Source organism: Anguilla anguilla, chromosome 14 (genome assembly GCF_013347855.1).
Source record: "Anguilla anguilla isolate fAngAng1 chromosome 14, fAngAng1.pri, whole genome shotgun sequence".
Classification (NCBI taxonomy): Eukaryota; Metazoa; Chordata; class Actinopteri; order Anguilliformes; family Anguillidae; genus Anguilla; species Anguilla anguilla.
The window spans coordinates 502,209-513,191 of NC_049214.1; the positions used below are offsets into that span (position 1 = coordinate 502,209).

The window sequence follows — 10,983 nt, forward strand, 5'->3', positions numbered from 1 at the left end:
GCCAACTGCTTCGCTTTAACGGGTTCTACCTCAGCTGACCCGTCTGCGAGCGGGCCGCCGCGGTGCCGACCCGCCAAATCGGCGCAGAGACGGCCGTGCACACGGCAGGTTCCTGATGGGGTCTCTGTGGGGTCCTGGCGGGTTCCTGATGGGGTCTCTGTGGGGTCCCAGCGGGTTTCAGGCAGGTTCCCGGCGGGTTCCAGGCAGGGTCCCGGCGGGTTTCAGGCAGGGTCCTGGTGGGTTCTCGCGGGGTCTCTGTGGGGTCCCGGCGGGTTCTCGGAGGGCAGCTGGCTGCATATTTGCCGGTGTAGCGGTGCTGGCTATTTCCATGTGCTACGGCATCCACCCGTTCCCGCTCCAGGTGTCATTTCATGTACCGACTACCGGCCCCTTACTGGACACAACGCGGAGTATGTGACCCGTGTGCTTATTCATGTAGCACCTGCGCAAGACATTCTTACCCGTTATTAGCCTGCTGGCTAAACAAGTTATTACAGCACTGCAGGCTGAGTAGTTAGCTAAAGCTAGTTGAACCGGCTTTACCAGACACCCGAACCAAAAACAGATGGATCCAGCCAGAAATGAAGTAGCAGACAAATAGCCAAAAAAGGCATTAAAGCAGGAAGTGATTGATATTAAGGTCCCATTAGGATCATCAGGTCGGCTGTGTGGCAGAGTGGCAGGAGCAGGGGAGCCATGGCAAAGATGGCAGACGGCTGTACAAACTGCAGAACTCCATTAGGGCAAAGCAGGCTAGGGGGTAAACAGGAAAGAGGGGTACCTTAGGGCGGGGTAAGGCTGGGGCACACTGGGCTGAATTCTGGTTTGTGGCTGAAGGGGAGACACGTAGATGGGGTGTGTGAGATGTCTATGGTACCAGAGACGGTTCAGCATGTAATGTCACGTGGCACATTTGTCAATGAAAGAACGACATCATTTAACAGGACAGTGGAGGGCTGTGGTAGGGTAAGTGATATCAGAGACATTTTGGGTGAGGCGGAAGGTTCAAGTAGGAATTATACGGCCGTACTGCAACATCTATTAGAAATGGGTTTGGGCTATAGGATCTGCCTACTGGCCTAATCTGCTCCACACTCCAGCACTGTAGGTGGCGGTAATGCACCTTCCATGTATGTTACAAGCCGGCAATAAACACCATTGAAGAAGAAGATGACAGCTCCTGCCAGTGTCCTGGATTTAGCCAGTGCAGTCACGCCGGCTGGGTAGAATATGTGGGTGTGAGCACTTGACTGGAATAAAGCATAGTGCATTTATAAGTAAAATACAAATGCCTGATTTCAGAGGGGAATTTTCATTTTATGCTCATTCTATCATAACTGTCTTTGATTTCATGTTTAATGATATAATTCATATAAAAACTTGAAGCAGACTTTAACGACCATTAGGATAATGTCCATTAACATCAATGCTCCGCCACAGATGGAACAGCTGAATTAGTCTAAGGTCACAGTTGCGAAGACTCGTTTGCCACACACTTTAAAGGGTAACACAATGATGAACAGAATTAGCATAACCATCAAACAGGTTTGTATCAGACTCAAAAACACGGTGCTTGGAGTATTTCCGAAGGCAATTCCGTGTTTCAAAGCACCACTGGGAAATAGAATAATGTGTATCTACATCTTTTTCATAAGCACTCCACTGAATCAATACGGATACTGCACCAGTTGCTATTTAGGGAGGTCAAAGCACCGCGCACACGCCCCTGGGCTGCTGCAACGCAAAATGCAGCACGTCGCACTGCGCAGGTGCACGCCTACTTTCTGCGATTCTATTTATAGAAGCTGACGTCACCATGAAATATCTCTGACCACCCCCCCACCCCCCTCCCCCTGGCCAGAGTGGGGACCACGGAGCGCCGGCGCGACTGCGGCAAAGTGTGAGAGGCAAGAACAGCGCTAGCTTAGCACTGATCAAGGGGAAGCAAGTGGCGGAGAACTGGGGGTTAGCCCACTCAGGACGGTAGCTGCAGCTAGTCTCACTAGCTATTGAGAGGCAAGCGAAATCGAAAGTAATAGAAGTTACAGTAAGGGTCGTGAAATACAGAATATCATTGGAACTGACAGGCAATTATAACATAATTTTGCTAGATAGCTAGCGATAGTCACGATCGATCTGTGCTTCTGATCTGAAACGTTGCCTTGCATACTCCAGACATTTAACGTCTTTTTTGGGTGGAGTGTCGGTGTCAGCTCATTTAGAAGCTAACGTATTTGGCTGGCAAGCATTAAACGTTTGCGCTTCTGCGTTGGGTAGTTGGCTACACCTCGGTGTATGCGTGTTCAGCCGGTTCACAGTGTCCAGTGAGTCAGTCTATAGTCGCTAGTATGGTGGACAGGGAGCAGCTCGTGCAGAGAGCCCGTCTGGCGGAGCAGGCTGAACGATACGATGACATGGCCTCTGCGATGAAACTGGTGAGTGTACCATTATGTGACATATGCTAATGATCATTTCCGAACATGTGTGGGCAGCTAGCAAAACGATAACGTGGGTGAGTCCACACATCACTGCACTGTTCGAACTGACACTCTACACAGTAACGCTTACCAGTAGTATTAGGCTTCCAGCTGGTTAACTTGTATATCCAGTGAAATGCAACGTTGAAAAGACCGGTTGCCAGTTCTCTTGCCAGTTCGTTAAAAAGCCGTGTCATGCAAGTTCCGGCTAAGCTAGCTAACTGTATGCTCCATAGACAGATTGATACTGAGTCATTAGCTTGCTATCGCCATTGCCGATGTACCCTTCGCTCAATAAGCCGCGCTAGCTAGCAAGCGCATAGGCAACGGTCTTTGGGTTAAACTCCGGCACAAATTAGTAAACTAAGGTTTGCTGGGTAACGTTAGCTCACTACTAGCTACTGCAAATGCGAACAAAATCAGGTAATTACTAGACTAGCGTTGGGTACCTTACTATAGTCTATTAGGTTTCAAAATTTAGCCGGTATACTTATAGCCAGCTACTAATTAACTGCTCACAAATTTAACAGATTTTTAAAAACATCCTGGAAGCAAGAAAAAATCGTATAGTATAGCTCTCTAGCTTATCAATCTTTAACGATTTTGCGAGCAGACTGTTCAGTCATGTTTAACCATTTAGAATTATTTTCCCGATAAAAAAATATTGCTGTGTTGTCTCACTGAATGTCATATGGTTAGAGGGCAGTATTGCTTACGACCGATTGAAGCTGAACTAGCGTTATCTAGATAACTACGCCTATAACATACGTTAGCGCAGCTATTCGTTTAGGTAAATCAGTTGGCTAGCTCAGTAAATGACGAGCAGCACTGGTCTTACTAATGTTACCCCTTCTGTGCCCCTAAGCGATATTTTTGACCTCCCCCTCCCTCAGACAGGAGCCAGCCAATCCATGTGTTGGCAGGTTGGCCGGCCGATTTCAAGGTGTAACCTTACTTTGCTATCTAGTCATCTAGCTATTTTTTTGCCTTCAAGTAAAAACCATGACACAATTCGTAGTTTAAAATAGTTTGTTCACATAGGTATATATGCAGTATTCTGTTGCAGAAGCACCAATCATCACATCTGATGATGCTTTTACCTTGAGAATTTGATGAACCACGAACAAACATTTGAGCAGTTCCAAGTTCGCATAAATTTCTCATTTAGACTATATTTTAAATAAAAAAAAAAAATAAAAAAAACATGACCGTTCAACCGCGTGCACAGACTGACGTCGAATAACGTCACATCACTCTTAATGACATTTGGACCTGAGGTGTCCATTCAAGCTAACAGCTAACGGCTGTTAGCCACATTTAACCATCTACAAGCACTTAATATTCTGACGAAACACATTATATACATATTAAATGTACATTATCTGCATCTCGTACCTTCATCTGGGCCTCAAGCTTCATTTCGGAGTTTTTTTCCTTCCTTCTCTGTGCAGTCTCGGGGAAGGTGCACCAGCTGTGTAGATGGCCGTAGCTAACGAAAGCTAATTGGTAACACCACCTCTGCCTAACGTTTCCGTATAGTTGCTGACAGTAAAGCTAGCCTTTATTTCACGTACAAAAATTGCGAATGTAGCCTGTGTGTCAATACAATAGAAGACCGAAACGCGAATATGTACTTCAAATAGTTATTGCATAACTTGCTCCGTTGAATAAATAGACTAGCAAGCTCATTTGTAGCCAACGCTCGCGGTCACGTCGATCTCTCGCATTTTCCTTTCTGCGGGAATACCTTACACCAGTGGTGTCAAACTCGTGCCATGGAGGGCCGTGTGTATGCAGGTTTTCATTCCAGCCTCAGATCTTGATTATATAATTAGTTAAATTATTTGCTGAATTAGGGATGCAGGTTTGTGCACAATGGTGACCCGACGTCTATGGTGACCCGCATTGTCTAAATAAAAATGTTCTTATATTCTGTGCTTCAATGCAGTTAAACGCATATGGCTGAATGAGTAATTGGACTCAATTAAGGCAGCATTAATTGGTTGGAATGAAAACCTGCATACACACGGCCCTCCATGGCACGAGTTTGACACCACCGCCTTACACCAATCATATCGATTAATTGTAGGGAACCAATCATTTTCAATTCGTCTGTAAAAATAACCAATTAAAAACGTATCAGGAAGTTCTGTTCTTCGTTTGAAAGGTTGAACTGGTTGATTAATGAATTATATATATTCGGAAGCCCCCGAAACGATCAGAGGCCTTAATACGGCGCATGACGGACGTCGGAAGGAGCCGCCATTTGTTACTCTTGGCTATTAGTTGGAGGAACCTGTTCAGTGTGGACACAGTGGACAGTGAGAGGTCCTGCCTTTTCGTAGCTCAGAGAGCCAGGCTGCAGCTCTTGGGCTCACCCGTGGTTACTGCCTGGAAACGCCATGCCCCTCTCAGGTGTAGATAATTCTGTGGCAGAAGCCGATTTGATTCCTTCTTCCTGCACCTGTTTGTGTATTTCACATCTGGTGCCTCATCAGAAACGGATGACCAATAGCCTACCTTCAGAGATCATTTGATTAAGCATTCAAACGCCGGAAAGCATGTTATTACTTTTAAAAAGTATGTTATTGAGCATTTGAGTGTGAGTGCAGGAATGTATAAAAAACAGAAAAGGCTTGTTCACGCTGATCTGCTGTCATGGGAGAAAACACTGGTTCATATCTGTACGGGTGCACAGGAAATAATTATCCCTCCATTGCTGGTCTTCTGTCGATATCTAGGTGTGGCATGTTATGATGCAAAATGTCCACCCATGATTGGTGTATCGTACAGACCTAATTTTTGGCATGTGCAGAAAGTGCTTGTCCTGTACCAGGGTCTGCATGGACAGCAGGAAGTGTTAGCATATTATGCTAATGGCAGCGGTAGAGCGCTAGCATAGCATGCTAATGGCAGCGGTGGAGCTTTAGCATAGTGTGCTAATGGATGTGGTGGAGATTTAGCATAGCATGCTAATGGCAGCGGTGGAGCGTCAGCATAGCGTGCTAATGGCAGCAGTGGAGCATTAGCATAGTGTGCTAATGGCAGCGGCGGAGCATTAGCATAGCGTGCTAATGGCAGCAATGGAGCGTTAGCATAGTGTGCTAATATCAGCGATGACCAGGCACCTTTCTGCATGTGCGCTGGGCAGCCTGGGCGTGGTCAGCCCGGGGTATTCTGGATCAGCGTGTTGCACCAGTGACGCATACTGGGCTGCCCACAGCTCGTTTGGGAGAGTGGAACTTGAGTCCTCAGAGGCAAATCAGTGTCCTTGTGACCTCTGTGCCCACTTGGGTACAAGTATTGCTAAATATAGGCCCCCATTAAGGCCAAAGCCATCCAACGTAAAAGTCTATTAATATTCTGCTAAACGGAGAATCTCAAATACAATAATTATGATGATGACGATAAGAATGATAAGCAAATACTACTACTATTGCTGCTACTACTACTTCTAGTACCGATAATATTAATAATAATGATCAATTTCTATATTACTGAGAAAAGTAATTGCTGTAAATTCTGTTAAGTCTGTTATTCTGCCATCCCATATGACAGTCATAAAACAGGAAACTGGCAATAATTTAAAATGGTTCAAACCCTGGAATGCTTGATTTTGGAAAGGTCCTTGCCCTAAGCGCAGGCCGGTCCAGTCCTGGGCTGTGCCATGTGCCCGCTGTGCCTGAGTCACCCACGGGCGCGGGACACAGCTGGCCCTGTCCCGCCAGGCTGTCCCGCGGGGTCAGAATGGCTTTTTTCCAGTAGTTATATCAGTTGTGATTTGAATTATTTAAAAAAATAAAAGTACAGTATCTTAATCATTACAGTTCTTAACTCATTCTCATTCTGAGTTATTAGTATAAGTATTTCTCATGTAGTTGATACTGTTGATTTAAATTTCCTGTAAAGTACGGCCTTGGTGACACTATTGCCCATGTGTGGTCATGCCAGTAACGCATGTGTTAACTAGGAGGATTTCCTAGGCCTGGATAAGACAGATGAGGGAATGTGCGGAGATGACTTTTCCCAGAATTCTCTGAGATCTAGCCCCGCCCCATTTTCTGGAGCTGGCCATTACATAATGGGCCTTTAAGGAGGGCATCGTCACCCCTCTGATCCATTTCACGCTGTGAAGGCGACGTTTATAGAAAGTCCATTTTTAAACGGTGCCTTTCGGCATGCATCTGTTAGCGCTGTGAATGTGCTTTGGCTGAGTCACCAGCAGGGGAGGCACTTCAGATGAAAGTATTTAATGAGTACTTATTGCGTTAAAAGAGGGATGACACACTGTGTGGAGAGGAGTCATGTATTTATCAGGCAGTTCCCAACAGCATGTGTGACACACACAGGAAATAAATGTTCTCCCAGCCAATAGAAAACATTTCCAGAACGTCGGAGAAGGTTCTGGTTTTGTTTCCCATTCTGCTGTGAGACAGCGTTATGAATTAGGATGGGGTGGGTCCCAGAAAAATCTGTAGTTTTTCCAAACAAACTCTGTTACAATCGAACAAAAACATTCCAGACGTTGTGTACAAACTTGCTGGAATGGACGACGGAGAGGACATTTTCAGGATGTTACAAACTGAAGCTTTTATTTAGCAGGTCTGTTTCACGTTGCTAACATTCCTGGTAGTATACACTCCTGACCGTCCACTCTTCAAATCATTCTTTAACTTGAATAACGAAACGAAATAACACTCAGGGCCGTTCCTGTAATGGTCCTTGTGGCATTTAAGATACCGTTCCGGGGACTTCCAGGAAATGGATCGGATGTCAGTTTCCGAGGAGAACTTTCCTCAGGCTTCCGGGAATGTTCGCGCAACCGAACATTGTTAGCCGGGGAAATAATTAGCTTGGCTGCAAAGCCAGAGTACTTCAGGAACCTGATTTTGTTTTTGCTGTGGTCATTAACGTAAGCATTATGCAATACCTTGTCAATCAGGAAACACCTGAAAGGTCAAATCATTAGCCTGAAGTGAAAATATGGCTTTTTGTCACTCAGCTTTCTTAATTAAGAAGATTAATGCATTCTGAATGTGTAAAGCCATCAGTAATTAAGGATTAAGGATATAATTCCACACATTGTCTATGGACAATAGGTGACTGAGTTCTGATGTTGTCAGTAGGGCTTGTGGGGTCAGTAGTGAAGTTTTTCCTGTGTCTTTTTGTCATAAGTGCTACCCAGTTCAGATTAAAAACGGAATTTTCTGGAAAAAGTTTTAAAAATTAGAAGCTTACTGATTGAGGACTACACATTCAAAATTGACCACTAAATTAAATGAGTGTCTCACATGGTTCCGCGGACTTGTTTTTTAAACTCTGGAATCTGACAACGTTGAGTCTCGGACGCCACAGCCAGGAGGAGGCAATCTAAAACATGGCTGTTCGCATCGAACAAACATTCTGTCTGTAAACATCCAAACGCCGTCTTATCCCCTGACCCGACTTGCCTCCTCCGTGCCCCTGCAGGTGACGGAGCTGAACGAGCCGCTGTCCAACGAGGACCGCAACCTGCTGTCCGTGGCCTACAAGAACGTGGTGGGGGCGCGGCGCTCGTCCTGGCGGGTCATCTCCAGCATCGAGCAGAAGACCTCGGCCGACGGCAACGAGAAGAAGCTGGAGATGGTGCGGGCGTACCGCGAGAAGATCGAGAAGGAGCTGGAGTCGGTGTGCCGGGACGTCCTGTCGCTGCTCGACGGCTTCCTGGTGAAGAACTGTGGCGAGGCCCAGTTCGAGAGCAAGGTCTTCTACCTGAAGATGAAGGGCGACTACTACCGCTACCTGGCGGAGGTGGCGGCGGGCGAGAAGAGGGCCGCCGTGGTGGAGTCTTCGGAGGCCTCCTACAAGGAGGCGTTCGAGATCAGCAAGGAGCACATGCAGCCCACCCACCCCATCCGCCTGGGCCTGGCGCTCAACTTCTCCGTCTTCTACTACGAGATCCAGAACGCGCCCGAGCAGGCCTGCCACCTGGCCAAGCAGGCCTTCGACGACGCCATCGCCGAGCTGGACACCCTCAACGAGGACTCCTACAAGGACTCCACGCTCATCATGCAGCTGCTGCGGGACAACCTGACCCTGTGGACCAGCGACCAGCAGGACGACGAGGCTGGGGAGGCCAACAACTGAGCCCCTACAAACCCCCCCCCCCCAATCCTGCCACCTGGTACTAGCTACAATCCCCCCTGCCCCCCTGCCCCCAAATACCCTTTCACCCTCCCACCTTCCTCTGTATCCCATTCTCATTCTTTATCTTTCTCTGTTTCTCCCTCTCTCTGTCCTCTGTCTCTCTGTCTCCTTAGGAAAACAAACTCATATGTGCCTCCCCCTCCTTTCCCCCTCGTCCCACACCCCCCTACCCCCCCGCAACCCTTCATATTTATCCTTGCTCCCAGGATTCTTCCTCTCCATCTCCTCCTCCTCCTCCACCCCTGTGTGAATCATGGTTGTCGTGTGTCCTCCCACATGTCTTGAAAGGCACCAAACGTACCCCCCCCCCCACCTCCCCCCGCCTTTGCGTGCACACTCGCTAACCGCGTATTACGTGCGTCTCCTTGTCTGCCATCCCAGAGCTCGGTGTCTTTGTCGCAAGCAGTTTGTTCTGGAATTTTCCGTAGGCCAAAAGCCTTCTTCTGGCCCAGTAAAACTACAAATGTCCCACAGCACATTCAACCTTTACTGTGGGAAGTGCTTTATTTGGGGGTGGGGCATATTTCAAGTGCTTTGTAGAATATATAAATGTGTACGAAACAAAGAAACTGTGACAGACCATCTTTAGTGTGTCCTGTACAGGGGCTTCACATCCCTTCTGTGTTTAGATGGCAGGTGCCGTGTTCCTCTTCTGTGTGAGTGTGTGAGTGAGTGTGCGCATGTGCGTGTGTGTGTGCGTGTATGTGTGCGAGCGTGTGTGTGCATGCTTGCATTTATGTGCCTGTGTGCATGCGTGCATGCGTGTGTGTGCGTGCGTGTGTAAGCTTATGCATTTGTGTCCATTAGTACCCGTGCCAACTTTCCCAGCAGGCTGATGTTGGCGGTATTGTCGCTGGGCAGTACGAGGAACGCCAAAGGTGGCGGAGGGGGGACGGGGGGGGCGGGTGCGGCAAATAAACACTATGATGGTGGAGGCTTAGGGTGCGTTGCAGAGGTTGCATAGAGCTACAAACCACATAAAAACCATCAAGCAGCTGCCATTACATGTGAAATGCAAATATGCAGATACTGTATTAAAAACACGCGTGTTTGAAATTCCCTGCCCTGCCACCACCCCCGCCCCACCTCTGCCTCGCCCCCGCACCCCCCCACTTGCAAACGAGTCACGGCAGAAACAAAAGCATTATAGGGTGACCCCCCCCCCAATGCCCCACCCCAAGCGTTTCTCTGTTCCCTGTTGTTGTGTTTTAGTGCTGCAGAAATAAATTCTCTCCAAGCGTTCAGACCATCGCACAACCTTCCGCGTACAGCAGTGAATTTGGAGCTTGAACACGCTTTGCAAAGCATCAATGCAGACAAATCTGCTTTGTAGAACACACCCCTGACCCAGTACCCCCCCCCCCCCACACCCCCCCCCCCCCATTGCTGCACAGACAGGATTTGGGACGCTGAACCCATCTGAGCCGTTAGCGTGGCCGGTACTGCTGGTGTTGGGGTTTGATGGTGAAATCGCTGGTGGGTAATGGCTGTTTTAAGGCCCTGAATTAATGGAGGCCGTCCTCGCCTTGCTGTCAATCGAGCGGCTGCACCGCGCATGTTCCAAAGCCGCTACGCAGCCGTGAGTCCACCGCCCTGTCACCTGACCGCTCTGTCCGCCCTGTCACCTGACCGCTCTGTCCGCCCTGTCACCTGACCGCTCTGTCCGCCCTGTCACCTGACCGCTCTGTCCGCCCTGTCACCTGACTGACACTAACTCATCTGGCGTTGGGACTGTCATTGTGACCGCTTGAGTATTAAAGGGGAGTTCAGTCAGTCCTTAATGTGGAGGGTAGAATGTGCATGCAAAACAATGCAACAACAAAAAAAAAGCTGTTAAGAGCGTGTAAAAGAATTAAAGACGCATTTGTGTGTTATCAGACTGCTCACCTGCAGACTGCTCACCTGCAGACTGCTCACCTGCAGACTGCTCATCTGACCCCTAGACTTTCCAGATAGTCGGTTCATTTCTCCCACGAAACACTAAGTATATATAATATAATAAAATATAATATAAAATATAAATGTGAAGTCAGATTCATTTTGACTCGACTGTCCTAAAACATGTCAGCAACTACCAGTTTCTCAAAAATGAAACATTGTTAAATAAGATGAAAAACCTTCTCAGAGGCGTATGTATCTCTTTCATGATGTAACTCTATACAACTGTTGACCTTCAATGCATTTTCAAGGTCACATTATTGCTATGTGGTGCCTGGGGTTCTGTCTGATATATTACTGTATATCCCTAAGCATTTGATTGAGTTAATACAAAACGTGACTTCAAATACACACTCACACACAGACACTTTCACTCACATGC

The 10,983-nt window shown here is 47.6% G+C and overlaps 1 protein-coding gene and 2 long non-coding RNA genes across 4 annotated transcripts; 1 reads left to right on the forward strand and 2 right to left on the reverse strand.

Moving 5' to 3' along the window:
* Positions 1-170: 170 nt before the first annotated feature.
* LOC118212534 lies at positions 171-3,961 on the reverse strand. Its single transcript, XR_004762261.1, has 3 exons — positions 3,873-3,961; positions 1,124-1,250; positions 171-753 (listed from the first exon to the last, which is right to left on the reverse strand). It is a non-coding gene; the product is annotated as an uncharacterized LOC118212534 (long non-coding RNA).
* LOC118212532 (14-3-3 protein gamma-1-like) lies at positions 1,840-10,564 on the forward strand. Its single transcript, XM_035390482.1, has 2 exons — positions 1,840-2,435; positions 7,947-10,564. Exons 1-2 carry the CDS (start codon positions 2,349-2,351, stop codon positions 8,601-8,603), a joined length of 744 nt encoding a protein of 247 aa, XP_035246373.1. The 5' UTR covers positions 1,840-2,348; the 3' UTR covers positions 8,604-10,564.
* On the reverse strand, positions 10,212-10,706 carry LOC118212533. 2 transcript variants are annotated; one of them, XR_004762259.1, is made up of 3 exons: positions 10,581-10,706; positions 10,314-10,550; positions 10,212-10,263 (listed from the first exon to the last, which is right to left on the reverse strand). It is a non-coding gene; the product is annotated as an uncharacterized LOC118212533 (long non-coding RNA). The 2 variants fall into 2 exon arrangements; XR_004762260.1 differs by having other exon boundaries at positions 10,228-10,313; positions 10,364-10,550.
* Positions 10,707-10,983: the final 277 nt, after the last annotated feature.